We start from the raw sequence: 21713 nt of genomic DNA on the forward strand, positions 1-21713 counted from the left end.
AGAAGATTGAAAACGATTCTAGACCACTGGCAGCACACATGGAGACAACGCGCCAAGCAACGGCACTTGCCGTGTGCCAAAGCTTGGCAGAACCAGGGGTAAATGATAATCGCGTCGCGTCGCCCCGTCATCGACGAACCTCATGTCTGCATTCCAGTGTCTCTGAGGCGACAACAAAGGGTTGGGCCAGTTTGGGATGAACTTAACTTGGAACGTCTTCCTGTCTGGGCAAATATGTAGTCAAGACTTCCACGGCAACGTGGCCCCCAGCTCACTGCTGGATCCTCCAATGAAGATGTTGAAGGGACCAGGTGTTGATGCTGATTATTATTGAAAAGCCGGCTGACCATCTGGAATTCCATCCGATTCAACGTGCTCGTTGGGGCAGCTATAGAAGGAGTGGCGCTTCTTATAGCCTCAAGCTTTCCCCGGACAAGCACGCGAACTCAGAGCCACACCGTATCTTGAAGGCAGCAAACACCGGGGACTGTGCGAGGCTTCTGTGGAATTCAGGGTCATAACTCAGCGGTTTGTTTGGTTTCACTGCCAGCATCTCTTTGCACAACATGGAACTCTCAAGGTGTACAAGGGCATTGTCCCAGGCTCTGTACACAGAGTTCATCGAACAAGGGACGGGAGACCTAAGAGGACCGCTTTGAAGTGGATGGCTCAGGAAGTTGCAATCCAACAGTGTCACTTCCATCCGGTCTCTCAATGGTGCCGCAGGTAAGACATTGACGCGGCCACAATGTTCTTGAAAGTGGAGGAAAAGATGACTGGGAATGCGACTTGCCCACAATTCATTGTTCAGTGATGAGCGAAACCTTTTCATGCCTGCATGAGTTTTGAAGCTGGCCCTGAACGATTCAACCGCGACTGCCCGATCTTCTCCAGCTGCACAATCGGCACTGCAGCTTGCAACACGGGTAGCTGCAAACCCTGCGGCTTACAGCCTTCAAGTTTTCTTGGTCAGATACCACGTTTATTTCGGGTACCATCGTCGACAGTCACGAACTGGAAACCAAGTATTTGAGGGAGCACATATTGCCTTCATGACCTCGCTTTCCTATCGCTACTGTGGCTCTCATCGTTTGCTAGGTTCGATGCAACCTTTGATGCCGACCGTTTACCTCCAGCAATCCGTCTACCGATTCTGACCGACGTAAGGTACTTAGACAGCAATAGACAGCAAAGTTTGCTTGCTGCTGCAACGCCCGCACCGCAGACAGGCGAGAGACTATATTCCGAGACTGGCAACCCACAGCGAGGACGGCCCTCGCTTCCTCAATGGTGAGGTGTTTCAACATGCCAACACCCACCGACCCGCAGGGCCCGCCGATGGCCCAGTTGTCGACCTCTCCACCTCCCGGGGAGCCTCTGAAATCGTTCGGCCAAGACTATCAGTACGCAGAGACCTTGCAGAACCCTTATCCCGAGGTTGTCTTTTCCGGCGCAGTGAATTCGGTCCATGAAACCGCCTCAACCTCACCCGCGACTGTGGGCGGAGCCGAGGGGACCCAGGAGGCGAGCAGCGCCGGTCACGATGGACTCTCGTCCCACCGTCCCGATACAGTCGGTAGTAAGGATTCCGCCATGCACGAGGACGTCTGGGTAGAGCCCCGGGACGCGCCGTGGTACAAGGCCATTTCGCCCAAGAAATGGGCAACCATCATCATCTGCACCGTGGGAATCACCGGCGTCGTCCTGGCCATCCTCGGCGCTATGAACAAACTTACCCCATCAAGGTCTGACCCCACCGCCGCACCGAGCCCAGACGCTCAGCAAGATAGCCGCTGACCGCTGACTTGAGCAGTAGCTCCTCTGACCAGTCGGCTCCCACCGACAACAACAGCACATCAACCGCGACGACGTCCAGCTCAGCAACCACTTCCTCGTCCAGTTCCTTACCGACAGTAGGTCTCCTGCCTTCCTTCCCCCAGCCCCTTAAAGTACCCCCCTCGCATTCCACACATACAACTAACGCACCCCCTACCGCCAGGGAACCAGCACACCCAAACTAGACTGTCACGACCAGTCAACCTTCCTGACCGCCGTGACCTGGATTGGCACCGAAGTAGGCGCCTACAAGGGCGAGTTCGCGCAGGCGTCCTCGCCGGAATCGTGCTGCGACTCGTGCCGGACGCACTCCGGGGGCGGCTGCGCGGGCTGGGTGTACAACTCGAGCTCAACCTTCACGCCATGCACCAAGATCGTCGTCACGGCCGACAAGGAGGGCAAGGACGACACTTGCCCAAAGGGGTATGCCCCGACGACCTTCTTTGCGAGAGACTCGGGCGGGAAGGAGGGCGGTGTTGCTGGGATGGGACCGTGCGGAAAGACGATGGACGTCCAGGGGTAGAAGGGTGATCATTTGGTGGAGAGAGATGTGTTGTAGTGGACGGCTGTCCTTTCGGTTCGGGTATGCCAACAGCACGGGTCTTTTCTTTGGCATGGCGGCGACAGCATTGCGGATCTTCCTTTAGGGGAAGGCGTATGGAACCATGCGAGACACACACCTCAAGACCGGGCATTCTGACCATGACATCTTCGGTATATACAGTTGTAGCTCGAGTTGAACCCTCATTCATCGATGCTGCTGGGTGAGGCGGTTTCATGAACTAAAGGCAAGGCTTATAAACGGAACGTACAAGTACAATGATCCCCAACAGCCTGTCTATTAAACCATTACCAACCTGCTCCAGCTAAATCCTGCCCATGATGTCCGTTGCAGGCCTAAAAAGAGGGAAGAAATGAGGCAGCAAGGGGCAGCAACCCCTGTCACGTCAACTGTTTAGCTTTCCTGTTTCCATGCTTGCTGAAATAACTTCACTCCTCTCACAACCTAAATCGCGCCCCCTCAATGCAAAAGCTAATGTACCAACTAGAGACGGAGCAGCTTGGCAGCGAACTGCTCAATGAGCGGCTCAGTGGGGAAGCTCATTTCTTCCAGCTTCTGGGCGTAGGGGGTCGGGACATCGGCGCCCGTGACACGCTGGGCGGGGGCATCGAGGTAGTCGAAGGCGTATTCCATGGTAAGAGCGAGGATCTCGGAGCCGACGCCAAACGCGGGGAAGCCCGACTCGACGGCCAACAGGCGGTGCGTCTTCTTGACCGACTTGACAATGGCCTCTACGTCGAGCGGCTTGATGCTGCGCAGGTTGATGACCTCAACTTCGACGCCGTACTTCTTCTTGAGGTTCTCGGCGGCGACCAGTGACTGACCGACGCACCGTGAGAGAGTGACGATGGTTAGGTCCTTGCCGGGGCGCTCGATCTTGGCCTTGCCGATGGGCAAAACGAAGTCGTCCTTTTGCGCCGCCTCGGACATGGGGAATGACTGGCCGTACAAGAGCTCGTTCTCGAGCACGACGACCGGGTTGGGGTCACGGATGGCAGCTTTCAGCAGACCCTTGGCGTCCTCGGCCGACCAGGGCGAGACGACCTTGAGACCGGGGACGCTGCCGTACCAAGCCGAGTAGTCTTGCGAGTGCTGAGCGGCGACACCGGCGGCGAAGCCGTTGGGGCCGCGGAAGGTGATGTTGCAGGGCTGGATGCCGCCGGACATGTAGAGGGTCTTGGCGGCCGAGTTGACGATCTGGTCGATGGCCTGCATGGCGAAGTTGAAGGTCATGAACTCGCACTAATGGACAATCGCGCTAGCGTCAGCCGCACTGTTCCTTCAACCTTTTCTCGAAAGTGTCGGTCGTATGCATCACTCGCGCCGCACTTACCACAGGGTGCAGGCCGCTCAGCGCGGCGCCGACGGCAAGGCCAGTGAAGCCCATCTCGGTGATGGGTGTGTCGACAACCCGCTTCTCGCCGAAGCGGTCCAGCAAGCCCTTGGTAACCTTGTATGCACCGTTGTACTGGGCAACCTCCTCACCCATGATGAACACCTTGGGGTTGCTCTCGAGTTCCTCGGCGAGCGCTTCGTTCAAGGCATCGCGGACCGTGTACTCCTTGACGCCGGAGGCATCGGCATATGTCCGTTTTTGTATGCTGGGCACAGCAGCGGCTCTGGTAAGGAAAGGGGAAGGCGCGGCAGGGCGAATGGCAGAGGCGCGCGCGGTGGCAGCCAGCCTCGCCGCTGGTCGGAGGTAGCGCGACATGGTCGAGAGATTATGTGGGAGAAAGGAGAAGAAAGGGAGAACGGATACCCGGTGCGATACGGCCGGGAGGGAATAAACACTCAATTGAGATGCCCTTTCGTATGACGGAATGAGGCAAGCGATATCGCCGGCAGACGGAGGAGAAGATGGTCGGAGCGTGGGAGGGTCGACAGTGCCAGAGGGAATTTTTCTTTTGCAGCAATCGACAAGCTGGACGAACATCCGGACTTTGACGTTGAACCCCAACGAATAAATCCGCGCTAGGACAATAATGACTTAGCGGGCTGGGACCTTGCACGGTCGTTCGGGTGCTTGGCCGCCGAACTTTGACCCTAACAGCGCTCGGTGCTCTCCACTGCGCGAAATCGGTGGGTCCAAGTTAGAGAGAGAACGGGCGCGTCGTCTCGGAATGAAAGCGGCTCAAGTCCAAGTTTACATGATAAGGTGCCTGTGCCTTACCTTGTTCCGCGAAGATCAGGGAGGGCGCCCGTATCGCTGGGAGATCCTGAGACATATAGCGTGTACGACATGAACGTCCGAGACCAAACCAACGGCAACAGAAGCCATTGTAGTCGCAGGAAACGGAATAGCGGGGAGAAGGGCGAGGCATTAAGATCTATTACGGTATATATACATGAGTCCTAGGCTAGACGTTCTAGCTTGTCACCAGAAGTTATTGCCGGTCCGGAGGTATTAATATGGATTACACCGCTTAAGTGCGTTCTCCTGCACATGCCCATTCACATTACCGTACAGTACTTTTGTCATCCCATCACGTCGTGTCCGGCCAGACCTACCGGGCCTCATTAGTTTGCGGGCTTGCGGCCAACCATCAGGTACATCGGGGTGAACAGGTCTTTCTTGGCGCCGGCGACCAGGCCATCAGCACCCTTGGCGAGCGAGTCGGCCGTCTTCTTGGTGCCCTTGGGCGCAAGGCCAACGGTCTCGAGGAGGCCAGTAAATACGTGCACCGCCCTGCGGCCGGCGTGCGTCATGCGGAGGACGGTGAACAGGTCCCAATACGACTGCATGTACTTGGTCTCGCCGGCAATGCCCCAGTACCAGGGGATGGGGTCGGGCCGCTTTGCGAGGTCCTCGTGGTGCAGCAGCTCGAAACCAGCATCCTTCATGGCTTGGAGACCTTCGGAGATGGTCACCATGTTTGAGATACCGTTACCCTCCTCAATGGCGAGACGGATGTCACGGTGCTCAAGGTTGTTGTTGTCGTAGTTGTCCGTCATCAACCATTCGTACACGCCGAACACACCGCCGGGCTTCAATACGCGGTAAATTTCGCTGTACACGCCTACGAGCTTGGGCGCGTGGACCGTAGCCTCGATGGCATACACGGCGTCGAACGACTCGTCGGGGAATGACATTTGCTGCGCAGGTTAGCACGCCGTTGAGGGTGAGTCCTGTCTTTTTGATTCTATCGTACCATGAAATCGCCCTTCACAAACTTGAGCTGGTTCGAGAGACCCTCTTTTGCAGCATACCGTGTGGCACGCTCGATCTGGTAATCGTTGTTGTTGAGGCCGGTGATATGCGCGTCGGTAAACTTGGCAATCTCCCTGGCGGGGCCACCAACACCGCAACCGACATCCAGAACCTTCATGCCGGCTTGGATGCCGATCTTCATGGCGAGGTAGTGCTCATGGCGCGCAATTGCCTGGTAGAAGGGTTCGCCGATTGAGTACCGGCAGAAATGAAAGCTCTGGCCCCAGCCATACTCGTATAGATCCGTCGCGAGGTTGTAGTAACTGTGCAAAGGCTGGGTCAGCACCAGACCGACGCTGGGTCGAAGCATGGTTCGGGCGAACTTACTGCCTTGTAAGGGTGGCATACTCCTTTGTCCGCATCTAGTGCTGTCAGTCAACATGGGCTGCTGCTAATCGCGTCAGCCAGCTCTGTGAGCGCACCTCTCTGTCGGCGGCTGTCTCTGTCTCTGCCCGCTTGTTGTCGAAGTGCTTGAAGTATTCGTCCACAGCAAGCTTTTGGGCCTCCTTGTTCTTGGCGAGAATCGCAGAGAAGCCACCAGTGGCCTCAGTCGATTTGCCGTGGAGCGCCTTCATGAAGGCCGCGTCGCGCGCGTGGTCCTCCTTTTCGAGGGCCAGGTTGTCGGAGGGAGCCATGTCTGCACTGCTGGAGTTTTTCAAGCGACCAGTGGTTTCTGAGTACGAAGCCGAGAATGCAGATGGACCCGAGCAAGAATGGAATGTATGTTGACTTCTCCTTTCGGTTGGAGAGCTCCCGGTGAAGAAAAGTTTCAGGGACCCCTATTTATTATTATGGGCAACATCCACTGGCCGAGCTACGGCAAATCGACAGGGGCATCCAATCTCTTGGATCAATGGATTTTGCCCCACAGGCACATGCAAGTGAAGCGACAGGAACAGCTGGACTGGGGCCAAAGTCAAGAAAGCACTGGACTCCGTGGTGTCAAGGCCTCGGCCCTGGCATGCGAACAAGAACACGGATTCGGGCTTGGCGTCTACCTGGTAATGCTGAGCTTGGATGCTTCATCGGCGGCTCCGTTTTCCAGTTATAGTGATACATTTGATAACTATCGACTGCCGGCGTTAACATCCCGCTCTCGCTAACATTGCGCCTGAGAAAACTAGAATGGGAAGGCGGTGAGGAAAAGAAACTCGAATACGAATAAGAAGCTCGGGTCATGGGCATCAAGCCACATCTCGTTGAGACTTGGCGGTGGCGGCCGATAAGCTTATCAGTTCAGCCACACCATCCTTCACTTCGTCAACGCAGCAATTCATCACCCCACGACCACTTCATCAGTGTTCGTCAACAAACCTTCGTATTCGAAATTCACCTACAACGCGACACTCACGATGCCGCCCCAAATCAAGCAAGACCTGAACCGCTCCGGGTGGGAAACCACCGACTTCCCGTCCGTGTGCGAGCAGTGCCTGCCCGAGAACCCCTACGTCAAGATGCTCAAGGAGGACTACGGCGCCGAGTGCAAGCTGTGCACGCGGCCCTTCACTGTCTTCAGCTGGTCCGGCGACGGGCGCGCGCACGGGCGCAAGGCCCGCACCAATATCTGCCTCACGTGCGCCCGTCTCAAGAACGCCTGCCAGTGCTGCATCCGCGACCTGAAGTACGGCCTCAACATCATCATGCGCGACGTCGCGCTCAACATGGCCTCGGCCGGCCCGCAGAGCGAGATCAACCGGGAGTACTTTGCGCAGAACAACGAGCGCGCGATCGAGGAGGGCCGGGTGGGCGTGGAGGAGCACGAGAAGGCGGATGAGAAGGGGCGCGAGCTGTTGAGGCGGCTAGCGCAGAGCAAGCCGTACTTCAGGAAGGGGAGGGAGGTAGATGAGGAGGGAAATGTCGTCGCCGGCGGAAGCGGGAGTGCTTCGGGTGGGAATGTCGCGGTGGGTGCTGGGTTGGGCGGTGCGGGGCCGATACGGACGAGGGATTTGAGGGCGGCGGCGGCGGTGGGCGCGAAGGCTGGCCTCAGGAAAAGACCGCTCATCGCAAATGCTCCTCCACCAGGGCCGAAAGATTGGATACCGCCCAACGACCGGAATATCATGTCGCTCTTTGTTACAGGCATCGAGGACGACCTGCCCGAGTACAAGATCCGCGACTTCTTCAAGGTATTCGGCAAGATCAAGTCCCTGGTCGTATCGCACATGACGCATTGCGCGTTTGTCAACTTTGAGACACGCGAAGGCGCGGAGAAGGCTGCTGCAGAGTGCAAGGGGCGGGCGGTGATCGCGGGTTGCCCGCTGCGGATCCGTTGGAGCGTGCCCAAGGCGATTGGCACCATGAACAAGGAAGAGCGTGCCCAGATGTTACACGACGGTCGATCAGCTTTCCCCCAAGCGAACCGGCGCGGCACGCAAAATGCAATCGGGGGCAGGGCTGCTCAAGGAGGCAACTCAACGGCTGCCCAAGAGGACGACCTCTCTGGGCTTGTTGTGGCTGCGCCGCCCGGGGAATCCGACGTACAATACGCAAGCTTGTCTGGCAACTAAAAGAATTAGGCTATGGTTCTGTCTCCGTCTCAGGCACGGCGTTGGGGTTTAACTGGGGCTGGGTTACGGTTTAGGCGCAGGATATCTCCGCTGCATTGCTGTTGGGCATTATGTTCTGTTGTCACATGGAGGGTATCATAGACGGGCTTATATTACACGGCAGAATACTGCCATATGCCTTCTTTCACGAGTCTTGCTTGTCGTCCGTCCAATCGACAGCATCTATTCCGGTTCCAACGGCCTCCCGCTATCTTTCCGAGCAGCATTTCACCCCGTCCTCTTTAATGTTCTTGTTTCCCAATTTAATGCTATTGTTGTCCCCGCGCTCGGTGTGCTTGTGAATGCGGAGTTCTAGAGAAAACGCCGTCAGCAACAAGTCTGGATGTGGCAAGCCCAGCACCAGAGAACCACCCACTATATGTGTTGTCCTCCTGCGAATCCCGCCTCCCCTGAACAAGGTTGGTCTTGAGGAAACTTGCCACCTCCTCGGCATGCTGGATGGCCGGCCGAACCGACGGATCCGAGGCCGGCAAGGACGCCTTGTCCCGGAAGCCTTGTCGTATCTGTTGCCTCGCAGCGTCGAGCGTTCTAGTGTCCCCTGATGCACACCGTTAGCGGCGCATGTCAAACAACGTCAGTCGTGGGTGTATGTGCCTTCAAAAGCAATCCGAGCCGCGCGCAGCAAGTGCCTGTATGCTTGTAATGCTGCCATCGATGTTTTTGTTTATGCCTGTTGAAAGGCCCAATAATTTACGCCACTTTTGGAAAACAGAACAAACAGAGAACTGAAGTGTCAACAGGGAGAAGATGCCCACCACAAGGCTACAAGTTGAAAGTTGATGCAGCAAGGCAAAGAGCAAGGGGGGCCGGCACAGAACTACTGCTTGATTGGTTCGAGACTTTCAGTGGAGCCGACTGCAAAAGCAAAAAAAACAATTTCGCAGACGAACTTGGAACCACCCACCAGCTACCCCTCCATCATCCTCAATCGCACATTCTGCGACCGCAACCACAGCATCATGGAGGCTAGCGTCCTACCCTTCACCCTGCCCTCCCTGCCCGAGGGCTGGGAGGCTGAGAACAGCTTCAAGGCCATTGGCAAGACCACTCAAGGCGGCACGACGCAGCGAACTTTGGAACCCGTCGGCCCTTACTTCCTCGCCCACGCCCGCCGTGCGCGCCACAAGCGCACTTTCTCCGAGGACGATCGTATACAGGCCCAAGAGCGCGCTAAGAAGGTTGAGGACAACGATGACAGCGAGATTAGCGAGCCCGAGGACCCCATGATGCTGCAGCGCGACGCCAAGGATTGGAAGACGCAGGACCATTACAAGGTGCTCGGCCTGTCCAGGTACCGCTGGAAGGCCACCGAGGAGCAGATCAAGCGTGCCCATCGCAAGAAGGTGCTGAAGCACCACCCCGACAAGAAGGCCGCCGCCGGCCGCGCCGACGACGACAACTTTTTCAAGTGCATTCAGAAAGCCACCGAGGTGCTGCTCGACCCGGTCAAGCGCCGCCAGTTCGACTCGGTCGACGAGGAGGCCGACGTCGAGCCGCCGACCAAGAAGCAGCTGGCCAAGGGTAACTATTACAAGCTCTGGGCCCACGTCTTCAAGTCCGAGGCCCGCTTCAGCAAGGTGCACCCGGTTCCGTCGTTTGGCGACGAGAACTCGACCAAGGAGGAGGTTGAGAACTTTTACAACTTCTGGTACAATTTCGACAGTTGGCGCTCGTTCGAGTACTTGGACGAGGATGTGCCCGACGACAACGAGAACCGCGACCAGAAGCGGCACATGGAGCGGAAAAATGCCAACGCGCGCAAGAAGAAGAAGGCTGAGGACAACGCACGCTTGCGCAAGCTGCTCGATGACTGCTCCGCCGGCGATGAGCGCATCAAGCGCTTCCGCCAGGAGGCCAACGCCGCCAAGAACAAGAAGCGTCTCGAGCGCGAAGCCGCCGAGAAGAAGGCCGCTGAGGAGGCCCGCCTGAAGAAAGAAGCGGAGGAGAAGGCCGCCAAGGAGGCCGAGGAGAAGGCCAAGGCTGAGCGCGAGGCAAGCAAGAAGGCAAAGGAGGCGGCTAAGAATGCTGTCAAGAAGAACAAGCGCGTGCTGCGCGGCTCGGTCAAGGACGCCAACTACTTTGTCGAGGGCGATGCGTCTGCAGCGACCATCGACGCCGTTTTGGGCGACGTTGAGCTCATCCAGGGCAAGATCGATGCCGACGAGCTGGCTGCTTTGGCTGGCAAACTCAACGGCCTGACAGTGCCCGACAAGATCAAGGGCGTCTGGAAATCTGAGGTGGAGAGGCTTGTTGCTGCCGGGAAGCTCAAGGAGGGCGAGGCCAAGACGCTTGGTGCTTGAGGAACGTTTTGGGTGCATTAGATCTACGGTTGTCATGATTACGACTTGAGTCTAATAGATGGCGTTTTAGAGTGGGTATCTTACCTGTTTTTTCCGTGATTCCTCATGAATCAGTCCCCGAGGCGTTACCTGCTTCGCGGATACCCCTGCTCCAGAAATTTGGAGGCCAGAGGGACGGTTCCTTCTCGCCATGTCCATCACCTCAGTCCTTCCTCTCTGGTTGACCAGGCGGTAATGAAGCAACAAGCTGCCTGCAGACCAAGGCAGGGAAAAGCGAGAGACCGATGAATCATGCTCGACTTGACCGTTCGTTTCCCATGAACTCTCTGTTCCCGCTCTGTCCGGCCTTACCCTCGATCAATACATCATTCTCTTTGTTTTCACGCTGCACAAAGTAATATTTCCTCAATGCTCGCAACCACAGAGAAGGCGCCCAGTCATCTCGAAACCTTACAACCCGGCACAAAACGTCCACGTCGCGTCGCAACCCCACGTCCACCATGGCCCAACAACCACAGCAGCCCGCCAATGAAGCACAATTCCATGGCTTGCCCATCCTCCTGGACCCTGAGCTACATCAGCCCGATAATCCACCACAAGACCAACATGCCTTGCCCAACGCCCCGGATCTCCGGATCCGCTTGGCCACGGAGCAAGACCTAGCGCGGCTGAAGGAGGTCACGATGCAAGCAGTGACTCCAGGCGACAGCACACTGAGAGGGAAGGAGCTCGCCGCCAACACAGAAACATACCGGGCCGGTTACCAAAGGCGAGTGCACGCCTGTGTCAAGAACAATCACCTGACATGCATCGTCGTTGGGACGGTAGATTGGCCCAAGATGATATTTGGTTACTGTCTTTGCTTTGGGTTGAGCACATAGTTGATGAGGATGGTGAAGAGGTGACTCAGACGGGCCTATTTCCTCGTGTGATACAGATTCGGGATAGGCAGTTTTCAGGTAAGCGCATCCTCTCTTGTCTTCCTTTCTTTTTTCCAGTCTTTCACTTCCTTTTCTGTTTCCCATGTTGTCTCATTGTTGTCTCATGCTTGTAGTTCTCATTTTTGCTTCTTTTGGTTTCGTTCCCTCAGTATCTATTCTGTTCTGAGAGACTGCCTAGCATACATGTCCCCGACCGCAGGTGGGAATCGTCCCAACCAGAGTGTGCCTAATAGGAATGAGGCCAACCGGCAGGATGGAAGCGCGTTCTAGCGCGATACGACTTTCTCGGCATACTGGTTAGTGCGGGACTTATTTGCAGACCCGGTGTTTGGGGTCTCTTCCACCCTGGACATGTTGCTGTGGTCCATTGCCGCATTGCAGATGAAGAGCAGATCTTACTCTGTATGTCTGCCTCACCGGACACAAACACGGGCATGTTGTTAGATCTGGGGTTCCAGACTTGTGGATCGTCCAGGATTGGCGGGGTTACCGTGGTACTGCTGCGCAGGTTTCCATCCGGAGAGAACAATGCGGGCGAAGGAGAAGTAGGGGGCGAGAGGGAGTAGGATGTGTGATACCTGGTGTGATGACCTGACAAGTGGGGGAAGAACCTGAGCAGCAGGCTCTAATTAGCGAAAAGTGCAACATAGTCGGAGCATCAGGCTCTTCTGAGAAGCAATAGATTTAAGATTGTTGTCTTAGAATCTCGGACTCATGACGCCTTGGTGAGAAACATGAGAGAAGGTGAATAGGGTTACACATGAAGGGAGGAGAAGAAAGTAAGGATACCTTGGAAATCGAGAAAACCAGAAAAGAAAGCAAGATCAAGTCCCTAGTTACCCTTTATCGGAGAACCTGGCGTCCTGTCCTCCATCTCCATTTGCTCAGCAAGATGCTGCCAAACAAGCTTCATTAAGATTGAATCATGTGCTTACCCTGATTACAGGCATGTCACTCGCTGTTATGCAGGCAGGGCCGAAGCGCAGGAGTTCGGCAACGAGTACCAGTAGGGCTGGAAAGGAGAAGAGTCCACCAGCGCTCACAAATCAGGATTGATGAACTTGAGTTGACTTGTGAGGCAGAATTAGGAACCAGCGCACTTGTACCTGTAGAGAAGCACAGAGGCCAGAGCAATGCTCTTTCATTAGCCGTTCAACGTCTCCGCTCCCTCAGAACCTTGGATCCCTCTCACTCATAGACGTAACAAAACGGCCCATCGACCACACTGACTAAATCCCGGATCTTGTACACCTTGTCCGCCACGACGCCCAAATCCACCAGATCATCCAGGCTCTGCTGCCTCCCACCAAAGCCCATCATGCTCGTGCCGCCCGCAATGACCTGCAGCCGGTTCGCCAAGTCCTGACTCTGCCAGATGGTCCAGGTGCGGTCAATCATGGCGTGGTGGACCCAGAAGGCGGGATCGTTGGGCGACGTGTAAAAGTCGCCGCCCGGGTCGCCGGCAATGGTGAAGTGGCCGGCGGCGTGCACGCCCATGGCTCCGCCGATGCCGAAGCCGAAGCCGCCGGCGGCCTGCATCGTGTCCTGGAAGGTGCTGATGGTCGTGGACGAGGTGATCAGGTTGACGATGTCCTCGGTGCGCGAGTACTTGTTTGATAGCTGATTGGAGATGTCGCGGCGCAGGCAGCGCGGGTTGTCGCCGTATCCGTCGCTGCGCGGGTTGCGTGGCGGGGCCGGGTCAACTGCCGGGGAGACGGGGCCGAGGTGGACGACCATGCTGTGAGAGATGCCGGGGTTAGGGACTGGCGGACTGGAAAGGCAGTGATATAAAGGGAGGGCCTGGATGACGAATGATAGGATATGCGGGAAAGAGAAAGTGACACAAACTCCTTGAAGGGGCCGGTCTTGACGCAGCCGCCACCGTTGCCGGCGGGTGCGACGCCTGAAGCGCGGTGCTGAATCTTCTCGCCGTTACCGCTGAGCGACGTGTCGCTGCCGTCGAAGATGGGCGACCTCTCGGGGTCCTGTGCCCAGCGTCCCCAGTCCCAGTACTCGATGCTGTTAGCTGGACAACTGCCCAGATGTGAGGGGGTGCAGTTGCTTACCGGCTGAGTCCCGGTATAGCCGCATTCTTGCTGGAGAGTGCGCTCAAACGCCCAGGTGTAGTAGCGATGCCACGTGAGAAAGCTTCCCTGGGAGGAGTCAGTTTCAGATCACTCGACGAAGACAGTGGATGGCAGAGTGGCCCACCGTGTTGTGGATGCTCATGGTCTGGTTCATGTGGACGACGACAAAGTCATCGTACCTCGACTTGGCTCCGGGGAACTTGGCCGGGTCCAGCCTGGACGGTTTCTGCATGATGCACAGCATGGCGGCGATGTAGGCCTTTTTCTCGGTGGCCGAGATGTCGCCCCTGTGATGCTGTCAGCTGGGGCTCTAATTACCATGGAGACAACACCATGTTTCATAGCTCACCATTCCCGGCGAACTTTCAGCTTGTCCTTGGTGCATGTGGCTGACTTGGCGAGCTGGGCGTCGATGCTCGGCCTGCCTTTCTTCTGCAGGTCCAGCACTGCGTCTCCAGACACCATGCCGGCCAGCAGGAGCCATGGAACTGCGAGCAGCCCAACGAGGGTGAGGCGAGCCATGGTGGCTTGGCTTGCAACAGACCTGCTTGACAAGGAAATCGAGCACCGTTCGGAGGCGGAAGCTCTCCCATTTTATCCTTGCTCTTCCACCATACCTTTCCAGATTCCTCCGCTACTCCGTCCGCTACTCCACGGCATCAACTGGTCTCCGGGGATCAGCTCCCTGCTCGGGATGTTCCTTCGGCAAATTGAATCTGTTGGCCTATATTGAATCCCTGATGTGAGCGTCTGGCTGGGGAAACGGGGCCTGTAAACAATATCCTGGTTACTGAAGCCAGTGTAACACTCAAATGACGCCCATTCGGATCTCGGCAGATGACGGCGAGCCTCATAGGCTTTGCTGCTGTGTAATGGATGGCTGCCGAAAATGCGTCTAAGAGAAACAGGCTCGGCAGCCACCCGAATATCGGCCTTCATGTTAGCAGGGTCTAAAAATACCGTGGTCTGGCCGGCACAAGAAGCGGTGCGTCCCGACTCCAGGGCGGAGATTCATCGTGGAATAACGGTGAAACAACCACAGCCGGGGCCAGTCGGAGGCGACGGAGAGTAAGCTTGAGTATCCAGTTCACCGGGAGACGAGAGCGTTCGCAATGCTGCCGACTGGTCCGGTAGAATTGGACTCCAATCTATGCGTCAGCTGGCAAATCTGGGGTAAAATATCCATATTTCTTGGGTAAAGATTGCACCGTGAACCCAGTCAGCTGTCAATATGTTTCCGTGTGCTTGATTTAAATGTGCATCGTTGGCTGCATCCTCGGCTGCCGGCAGCGCCGTTGCGCGCAGAAACACGACTGTTTTGGAGGCGAAGAAATTTGGCTGTGCTGACCTTACTGGGCGCGGAGCCGTGTCTACCTTAAATCATGGCATCGGCTGCAGAACACCGAACTGTGGCCGGGTCGAGCCAAATCATTAATGGATCAACGTCCCATAGGGCACCACCTCTTTCATGTTCTATGGGCTTCGGTAATGAATGCTTCGCGTGGTCCTGTTGGCTATATGTCCGTTGTTGTCTTCTGGCTCATGTGGTTTCAATGGCTGTAGCCTGAAGTGGGCAGCAATCCTACCTCTCTCTGTGGAAGAAAAGGAGTGCAGGCTTTTTACTCTCACTGTTTGATGTCCCTCTGATAAACCAGCAGTGGATTTAAAAGAAGGACACAGAAGCAACCTGGTTTAGCCTGAGTAACAGGCGTGGTTGCTGGGTGGGAATTAACGCCACAAAGGGGCAAAGGAGCGAAAAGGCCCGGGTCTGCCTGAGTTTGGTATGTAAGACGAACTGCAGAGTACAGGGGAATTCAAGGCATTGTACTGTACAATACAAACAGCATTCCATCCAAGGTTGCCGTGGCAATAACCCTTCAAGCCACCCACCACCAACCTCCCGCCTGTGCCATCCCTTGCCAGGTTATAATGTGTCCAGCAGCAGAAGAGTGGTTCGGATCATTTGCCGAACTTTGTCATATGAAACATGATGTGGCACTATCGTACTGTGGGACTGCATTCCCTGGTCTTCATTCCGCTTTCTGCTGAAGCAAGGCACACCAAGGGGTTTGGACCTTCTCCTGAGGTTTGCTAGGGGATGTATCTATACGTGGCAGATCGCGCTGTTGTTGTGATTTGTCTCTTAGATGCCGATAAATTGGAAGTGACCTGGTGAGTAGCATTATCCCTCAGCCTACGGTACCATAGGCACTAAATTCGTAACACTCTCAACAAGCATGGTGATATCTAGGTGCTGAAACAGTTGTATTTCGGACTTGACTCACCGGTGGTATCCATGTTTCACCGTGTGACGATAGTCTTGCATTAGCTCCTGAGACTCCGATACCAGGTTCTTGCTTCTGCCTGAGAAAATTGTCTGATCATGGACAAAGCGGAAAAGCAGACGGGAGCGAATCCACCGGGTTGTGCATGTGGTGGATTCAATATGGCCACGAGCAAAGCCAAACAAAAATAACAACTGAACGTAAATCATACACTTAAAGATGGATTGAGTCATATGGATGGAGTGTAGCAAAAACCATTGAAGTACTAGGTAGTGAAGAAGCATACCCAACAACGAAGGAGCGTAGAGTGAGTAGTTACCTTCAAATCGATTCTCCCAGTTTCCCTTAAAGACGATCATCATGGTCCATCTGCAACGTTAAAAGCACTTTACGGCAATGCTAATAGTGAACCAGCCAAGGTCAAGCTTCCTTCTGGACTCACAGTGATGATTGATCAAGCATTTCTGTCCTGTTGCTCAAGCCACCTAGTGAAGGACTCCAAGCCAGAGCTTGGACAGCCCTGATTCAAGAGTAACTCACTCTTCACATTCCCAGTACAAGATAGCAGATGTCGTGCTACGACTTCTGAAGTCATTTACGTGCAGAAAGCTGCACGAGAGATATTAATGACATCTGAATGCCATTTCCTGAAGTCATTCAATTTCACTTCAATGGCCCATTCGTTGGGAGTTTGATACTGCCATCAGCTGAGCCCATCCACATCCTCAGCGGCTCAAGCACCAATACCAGTTTTACCCCTTGAAAAGATAGGCTTGATCTTGGACACGAGTGCTACCGCGGCACTAGCCTACAGATTTGACCTTGACACCTCTTCAGCGGATCGTCTACCTTGGTTTGTTTCCTCGACTGGCTTCCGTAGCTGCCGGTCGAGGTCCTCCCCGGTCCAAGTCCTTGGTCAAAACCGGTCTCACACTCCCTATTGGGATCCATGAGCAGCATTTCTCGGGGGCCGGCCCTTGATGGTTTGGTGTCTCTTGCTTTTCCGAACTTCTGCACCAGCCGCAAGCGGATCCTGATCTTCCCCACGACAGCATCTTCCTCCGCATCAGAGCCTCCCTCCTCTCCTCCACTTCTCCTCCTTCACACCCTCCACTATTACCAGCTGCATTGCAAGGTTAGAATATCCTGTCATCAACCGCAATCATGCCGCGAGCAAAGTCCAAAGCCAAGGCGGTCGTCATGTACGGCCGCACTTACCATCCCGAGTTCCCGCCCTCTGAGCAAGACGATGTCGAGAAGATCACCAAGAGGTTCAAGACGATGACGAATAGCGAGGCTGCAGCCGTTGAGATTACGGAAGAGGAGCTGCGCAACTTTGCCAAAGTCTTCCCCCGGCTCTACCAGGTTGCCCCAAAAAATCAGGGGCGCCCCCAAGCCTGGAAGGAAGCACGCCAAGACGACATCCAGGGCTGGGAAGTCGGCGACTTTTTCAAAACCAAGCAGGACGACGAGAGAGACGGCACCATTCCCAGGAAGGCTGGTGCGCCCCCCGAAGCGGTCGAGCAGTTGAAGCGGCAGGGTGAGCTCGGGGCTGCTGCCCGCAAGCGATCCCCTGGACAGCAGCAGCAGGGGTGATGTGAGCTGTAATGACAGCCGCGAGGATAGCAGCGTTGGTGGGGCCTCCAAGGTACGTTGACTACCTTGGTCTTTCGTCGCATCTTCGGGCGCACAAATCCAGAGTCGATAAATCGTCGAGGCCTCAGAAACACCCACCTTCTTCCCTTCATCTCCTAAGACCGACTCCTCAGTTGTTGTACCGACATTCCTTTCAAACATCACCCATCTCACGCACAATTCGCCTGGCATCGGATAGCCATATTACAAAGAAAGAATGCCCTCCACCATTCTGACGAAATCCTACGATTTCACAATACCCCCAGGCAAAGCGCAACGAGTTGCCCGGTCTGTCCGCTGCACCCGCCGCCGAAGCTGAAGGTTTCGACATGGCGCCCCCTGCCAACAACGACGGCGGCCTGACCAAGGAGTTTCACGAGACCCTTGGCTCGGTTGTGACGGCTGCTTTCCGGCTGGGCCGGCTGTCGAACGGCGCGCCTGCCGACAAGCGCGACCGCTACAAGGAGATACTGTCTCGCCTGGTGAAGCAGCTCGGCACGGCAGCACACCAAGCGCTGCACGGCACTCAGTTGGTCAACCAGCAGAGTGGGTCGTCGTCGACTGAGGCCAATCCTTCTGCCCGCAACGCAAAGAAGCGCAGCCACAAGGAGTCGGACAATGAAGGGGAGCAAGGAGAGGTGGAAAAGGAGGAGGGATCTTTCAGGCCTAAGCGTGCCCAGCAGACGGCTCAGCGTCGCAAGTAGGAGCCAGGATCTGTCACTCGGGAATATGGCTTGCTTCATTCACGGTCTGGTGGGCGACACACGAGTTCGTTAGCGATGGATCAGATCAATAAACATTGCCTTGATTTGTGTGCACTCTGGTCGGTGAAACTTGAAAAGACCTAGTGAGATCAAGATCAGAACTGCGGCGACATCCAAGAAGGTGCAGAGACGGAACGGTCAAAACCCACCATGTCAAAATGCTTTCTCTCTTGGTATGACAATGGTATCATCAATGAGGCTGCGGTAGTGATGGGTGTTAATGTTATTTGCACCGAAGAAGAGGCTTCCAAAAAAATGTCTTCACATTTTGAAGGTTTCAGCGCCTTTCATAATTATGTACTTCTTGTCTTTCCCCACATCACTTGCAACAACGGCACTCCACAAAGCGCTTCAGCTTGCAGCGTCCAAGATAAACATCACAGATGCACTGCTGTCAAAGAAGTTACACGAACTGGATGGCTTTTCAATCTCAACTCTCGGCCGTGGCATCCCGTACTCCGCCAGTAATGTCAGACAAATGTGTGATGGGAAGGAATGTCGGTTCAACCCATGCAAGGAAAGGTACGAGATCCTATAAGGCGCCCCAACCCCTTTCCCGTCTCTTCTTCCTGTCTCGTTTCATCAGCAGCTTCAGAGAGTTCCAGGAACACGACTTTTCCGATCCACCACTTGTGGCTTGGGGTGCCTTAACTCTCGGTGCCAGAGGAGCTGAGACCGGCAAAGAAGGTGTGCAACGTAACCAATCCTTAACGATGGCCCGACATCTGCATTTGAATTCTAGTAGTAGTGAATGATAATGGGGAATTGTTATTGGATGCTTTCGGTTGCCCACTGCGCAGGATGGTGAAGCACCACGTCTCCATGTTGTCGCGGTACGCTCAAGGCCCTAACTCCTCGCCACCTGCAATCAAAGATCACCAAAAACGATAAAAAGGTAGCTAGTTTAAACCCATTACCACTAATATCATTATGTAGGTAGGCACCCCAACATTTGCTCCAGAGCAAGAGGCGCCTAGTTATTATTCTTATACACAGCTTACATAAAGGTTCTTATCCCCGGTCCCCTTCTCCCCATCTCTCATCCCCAGCGTACACGAGCTACTGCTCTCCGCAACTGCGCCTGGCTGAGAAAGCATTATGCCATTCCTACGATTACCAGCCCCGTCCCTCGGCTCAGGCGACGGCATTTTCTCCCTCTCCACCTGCTGCTGCTGCTCCGGCTCCTGCCGGTTGACACGGGTGCTGTGGTGGCTGGGATTGTTGCTACTACGACTGCTGGCATTTCGGGTTGAGCGGGTGGGGGCGAAGCGATTCTGCCGGTTGTCATTGTTGTTGCTCAGGCTCATTGCGGTAGCCGTTGTGGTGCTGGTGTCGCGCAGGTCGCTCTCTCGGCGGAGAGACTTGAAGAGGTGGCGCATCATGGGAATTGAGGCTGCCATGATGGTCAGGGCGGGTTCAATGAAGCCCCATATGACAAGCTGGAGGGAGTTATCTGATGCTTCGTTAGTCCTGGTTTGGCGAGGAAGGTTCGTGCTTGGCAATGGATGGGGCGAAGGGGCCGCGGTAGGAGGGAGAAGAGGGCGACTTACAGCTAAAGTCGCTGTCGTAAAGAACGTGGATGAAGGTCATTTTTACGATACAAATAATGCCGGCACTGGGTACGCGTTGTCAGTCGCGTTGACGAGAAGAAGGAGGGGTTGCTGCTGTCCATACAAAACACCCATGCTCATGGCGACGGCCACGCCAATCTTTTCCTTGTTATGCATGTTGAACCTCAGCAGGAGACGCCACGGCAGCAATGCGAGAGCAAAGTCGCAGAACGCAGAGCAGGCTGAAGGCGTCAACAACTCAGAGAGATGGTCAAGACATACGATGTGGGGTTTCGCATACCTCCGACAAACAAGCTGTAGTTAACCGTCACAGACGCAGGCCAGCAATCTCCTGGGAGCATCACGTCCCACGTCTTGGCGGGCGGGTTGCACGATACCCAAAAGAAGACAGCGCTGATATAATGCGTGACGTTGAGCAGGACGAGGAGCCCGATGATGAACCATCTGATCCAACCGTCGGCCAGTCTCAGCAGGGTGATGGCGAACGACGTCTTGCTGCAGGCCACGGCAATGATGGAGGTGAAACCGGAGACCGTGCTCTGTATTCCAAACGTAATGAGGTTTTCCAACGGTACCTCGAAGAAATGCAGACCGAATCCGAGACGAGTGTTTGCTGTTGTGGCCGAGCAGCTGACGAGGAGAAGGATCTTGGAGCATAGAAATCAGAGAATGGCTTCTCATCACAGGCTGAGGGGCGAGCAATCCATACCCATGCCGCAATGATGCAGTAGTCATCCCACCACAATCGTCGACTGCGTGTAAGCTTGCTGTAAAGCCGAAGACCGAGGAAGACACCGGACAGCGTAATCATCGGCCACAAGACAGCGAGAATGATGACCCCTCGGTGGTTGGTCGCAAGGTCGACATACACAACCATGGTTGCCATTACGTCGGAAGTTGTGCCGAGCGGCAGTGTCGACAGTGATCATCGGAGGATGTAGGCATCGACTCATTAGATCGTGGCCAGTTCGTCTCATCAAAGGGTTTGCGAGGGCACTCCATGCTGGGCTGTCCTCGACGCCAGATCTGAGAGCCTCAGTTGGGCGGCATGTTGCAGCGGGGACGGCACGAGTCTATTGGAACGAGCAGGGTTGCGGGAACTGGGAAGATCGGAGACCGGGATTCGACATAGAAAACTGATGGCGATCTGGTGGCCCAAATCGGGGAATCTGCAAATCTCGCTCGCTCAGATGGCTCCACCGCGGAAAGCGACCCGGTGAGTTCGGATGCAGTAGCGCTTCGGTCCACAGGGCGGAGGCGGCGGCTGCAAGGGGACGACGGGCTGGCGAAATGGCGAGCATGAAATATTCTACGGAACGAGGTTTAGAGGTTGAACCAGAAGTTCGTCCAAGACGGGTCCAATCCACGCTTGTTCTCGAGGGCCACGGCGTAAGGATCCAGAATGGCTGCAGGTCTAAGTCCCATCGCGATATCGGTATGGACTCCTTCGCTACGGTCCGAGTGCAGAATCGATAGAGAATATTTGGGCCTGAACTCGCTGGAGAAAAAATCGAATGCTACTCCAAACGCCAGGTTGCTCTCCCGCTGGACCCTTTCTGCTGTGGGCATTTGGGTATCACGGATCCCAGTGGTGTCTGCCCATGACCGTATGACGAAAGACATTTTCTGGGCTTCTTCTACACAGAACACAGTACGCGAGGGGATTGCGGATCACCGGTTAAATGTTACCCGGCATGACATGGCTTCAGACGAACCGTCTGTGCGCTACATTGCTAAGCACCACAGTCATTGAATCCATGGAACGCTGCCGTGGAACGATGGACCGGAAAACGGGAAAAATATATGTAACTTGAAAGACGATGCTTTTTAGGCAGAATGCTGCTGAGCCCGTCACAAGGAATTCTAATTTGGATGGTTTGGCAGAGACGCCTGGATATTATCATTCGCTTTGTGGCGTCTAGCTTGGCATTGCTTGTTCTGGGGCACCTCTCAGGGC

The 21713-nt window shown here is 55.3% G+C and overlaps 9 protein-coding genes across 9 annotated transcripts; 4 read left to right on the top strand and 5 right to left on the bottom strand.

Moving 5' to 3' along the window:
- Window positions 1-1181: 1181 nt before the first annotated feature.
- N657DRAFT_261723 (uncharacterized protein) lies at window positions 1182-2620 on the top strand. The gene is made up of 3 exons (XM_062786495.1): window positions 1182-1745; window positions 1817-1913; window positions 2000-2620. Exons 1-3 carry the CDS (start codon window positions 1288-1290, stop codon window positions 2357-2359), a joined length of 915 nt encoding a protein of 304 aa, XP_062643113.1. The 5' UTR covers window positions 1182-1287; the 3' UTR covers window positions 2360-2620.
- N657DRAFT_650305 (thiamine diphosphate-binding protein) lies at window positions 2506-4489 on the bottom strand. The gene is made up of 2 exons (XM_062793910.1): window positions 3732-4489; window positions 2506-3640 (listed from the first exon to the last, which is right to left on the bottom strand). Exons 1-2 carry the CDS (start codon window positions 4107-4109, stop codon window positions 2882-2884), a joined length of 1137 nt encoding a protein of 378 aa, XP_062643114.1. The 5' UTR covers window positions 4110-4489; the 3' UTR covers window positions 2506-2881.
- A 210-nt stretch (window positions 4490-4699) lies between these two features.
- N657DRAFT_650306 (uncharacterized protein) lies at window positions 4700-6602 on the bottom strand. The gene is made up of 4 exons (XM_062793911.1): window positions 6029-6602; window positions 5934-5968; window positions 5548-5869; window positions 4700-5491 (listed from the first exon to the last, which is right to left on the bottom strand). Exons 1-4 carry the CDS (start codon window positions 6239-6241, stop codon window positions 4916-4918), a joined length of 1146 nt encoding a protein of 381 aa, XP_062643115.1. The 5' UTR covers window positions 6242-6602; the 3' UTR covers window positions 4700-4915.
- A 356-nt stretch (window positions 6603-6958) lies between these two features.
- On the top strand, window positions 6959-8113 carry N657DRAFT_627015 (uncharacterized protein; the record flags this gene model as incomplete). Its single annotated transcript, XM_062790806.1, has 1 exon — window positions 6959-8113. The coding sequence occupies one exon, from the start codon at window positions 6959-6961 to the stop codon at window positions 8111-8113; it is 1155 nt and encodes a 384-aa protein (XP_062643116.1).
- Window positions 8114-8185: 72 nt separating this feature from the next.
- N657DRAFT_666728 (uncharacterized protein) lies at window positions 8186-8904 on the bottom strand. The gene is made up of 3 exons (XM_062795353.1): window positions 8768-8904; window positions 8529-8711; window positions 8186-8464 (listed from the first exon to the last, which is right to left on the bottom strand). Exons 1-3 carry the CDS (start codon window positions 8823-8825, stop codon window positions 8361-8363), a joined length of 345 nt encoding a protein of 114 aa, XP_062643117.1. The 5' UTR covers window positions 8826-8904; the 3' UTR covers window positions 8186-8360.
- A 181-nt stretch (window positions 8905-9085) lies between these two features.
- Window positions 9086-10473, top strand: N657DRAFT_674986 (DnaJ-domain-containing protein; the record flags this gene model as incomplete). Its single annotated transcript, XM_062795793.1, has 1 exon — window positions 9086-10473. Exon 1 carries the CDS (start codon window positions 9133-9135, stop codon window positions 10471-10473), a length of 1341 nt encoding a protein of 446 aa, XP_062643118.1. The 5' UTR covers window positions 9086-9132.
- A 2129-nt stretch (window positions 10474-12602) lies between these two features.
- Window positions 12603-14023, bottom strand: N657DRAFT_581936 (Di-copper centre-containing protein; the record flags this gene model as incomplete). The annotated part of the gene is made up of 5 exons (XM_062789576.1): window positions 12603-13152; window positions 13263-13426; window positions 13481-13567; window positions 13626-13788; window positions 13851-14023. 5 exons carry the CDS (start codon window positions 14021-14023, stop codon window positions 12603-12605), a joined length of 1137 nt encoding a protein of 378 aa, XP_062643119.1.
- A 2927-nt stretch (window positions 14024-16950) lies between these two features.
- Window positions 16951-17382, top strand: N657DRAFT_684551 (uncharacterized protein; the record flags this gene model as incomplete). Its single annotated transcript, XM_062796690.1, has 1 exon — window positions 16951-17382. One exon carries the CDS (start codon window positions 16951-16953, stop codon window positions 17380-17382), a length of 432 nt encoding a protein of 143 aa, XP_062643120.1.
- Window positions 17383-18892: 1510 nt separating this feature from the next.
- Window positions 18893-20633, bottom strand: N657DRAFT_659100 (uncharacterized protein; the record flags this gene model as incomplete). Its single annotated transcript, XM_062794954.1, has 6 exons — window positions 18893-18910; window positions 19262-19638; window positions 19736-19800; window positions 19860-19977; window positions 20037-20403; window positions 20466-20633. 6 exons carry the CDS (start codon window positions 20631-20633, stop codon window positions 18893-18895), a joined length of 1113 nt encoding a protein of 370 aa, XP_062643121.1.
- Between the last annotated feature and the right edge of the window lie 1080 nt (window positions 20634-21713).

This window comes from Parathielavia appendiculata, assembly GCF_033297405.1.
Source record: "Parathielavia appendiculata strain CBS 731.68 unplaced genomic scaffold N657scaffold_28, whole genome shotgun sequence".
Classification (NCBI taxonomy): Eukaryota; Fungi; Ascomycota; class Sordariomycetes; order Sordariales; family Chaetomiaceae; genus Parathielavia; species Parathielavia appendiculata.

Coding starts and splice junctions, on each gene's coding strand:
- N657DRAFT_261723 (XM_062786495.1), top strand. CDS start 1,288: ATGGTGAGGTGTTTCAACATGCCAACACCCACCGACCCGCAGGGCCCG. Junction 1,746..1,816: donor AACAAACTTACCCCATCAAG/GTCTGACCCCAC, acceptor CTTGAGCAGTAG/CTCCTCTGACCAGTCGGCTC. Junction 1,914..1,999: donor CGTCCAGTTCCTTACCGACA/GTAGGTCTCCTG, acceptor CCCTACCGCCAG/GGAACCAGCACACCCAAACT.
- N657DRAFT_650305 (XM_062793910.1), bottom strand. CDS start 4,109: ATGTCGCGCTACCTCCGACCAGCGGCGAGGCTGGCTGCCACCGCGCGC. Junction 3,641..3,731: donor TGAGCGGCCTGCACCCTGTG/GTAAGTGCGGCG, acceptor ATTGTCCATTAG/TGCGAGTTCATGACCTTCAA.
- N657DRAFT_650306 (XM_062793911.1), bottom strand. CDS start 6,241: ATGGCTCCCTCCGACAACCTGGCCCTCGAAAAGGAGGACCACGCGCGC. Junction 5,870..5,933: donor TATGCCACCCTTACAAGGCA/GTAAGTTCGCCC, acceptor GCCTTTGCACAG/TTACTACAACCTCGCGACGG. Junction 5,492..5,547: donor TTGTGAAGGGCGATTTCATG/GTACGATAGAAT, acceptor TAACCTGCGCAG/CAAATGTCATTCCCCGACGA.
- N657DRAFT_666728 (XM_062795353.1), bottom strand. CDS start 8,825: ATGGCAGCATTACAAGCATACAGGCACTTGCTGCGCGCGGCTCGGATT. Junction 8,712..8,767: donor GGCTCGGATTGCTTTTGAAG/GCACATACACCC, acceptor GGTGTGCATCAG/GGGACACTAGAACGCTCGAC. Junction 8,465..8,528: donor GCAGGAGGACAACACATATA/GTGGGTGGTTCT, acceptor CGTTTTCTCTAG/AACTCCGCATTCACAAGCAC.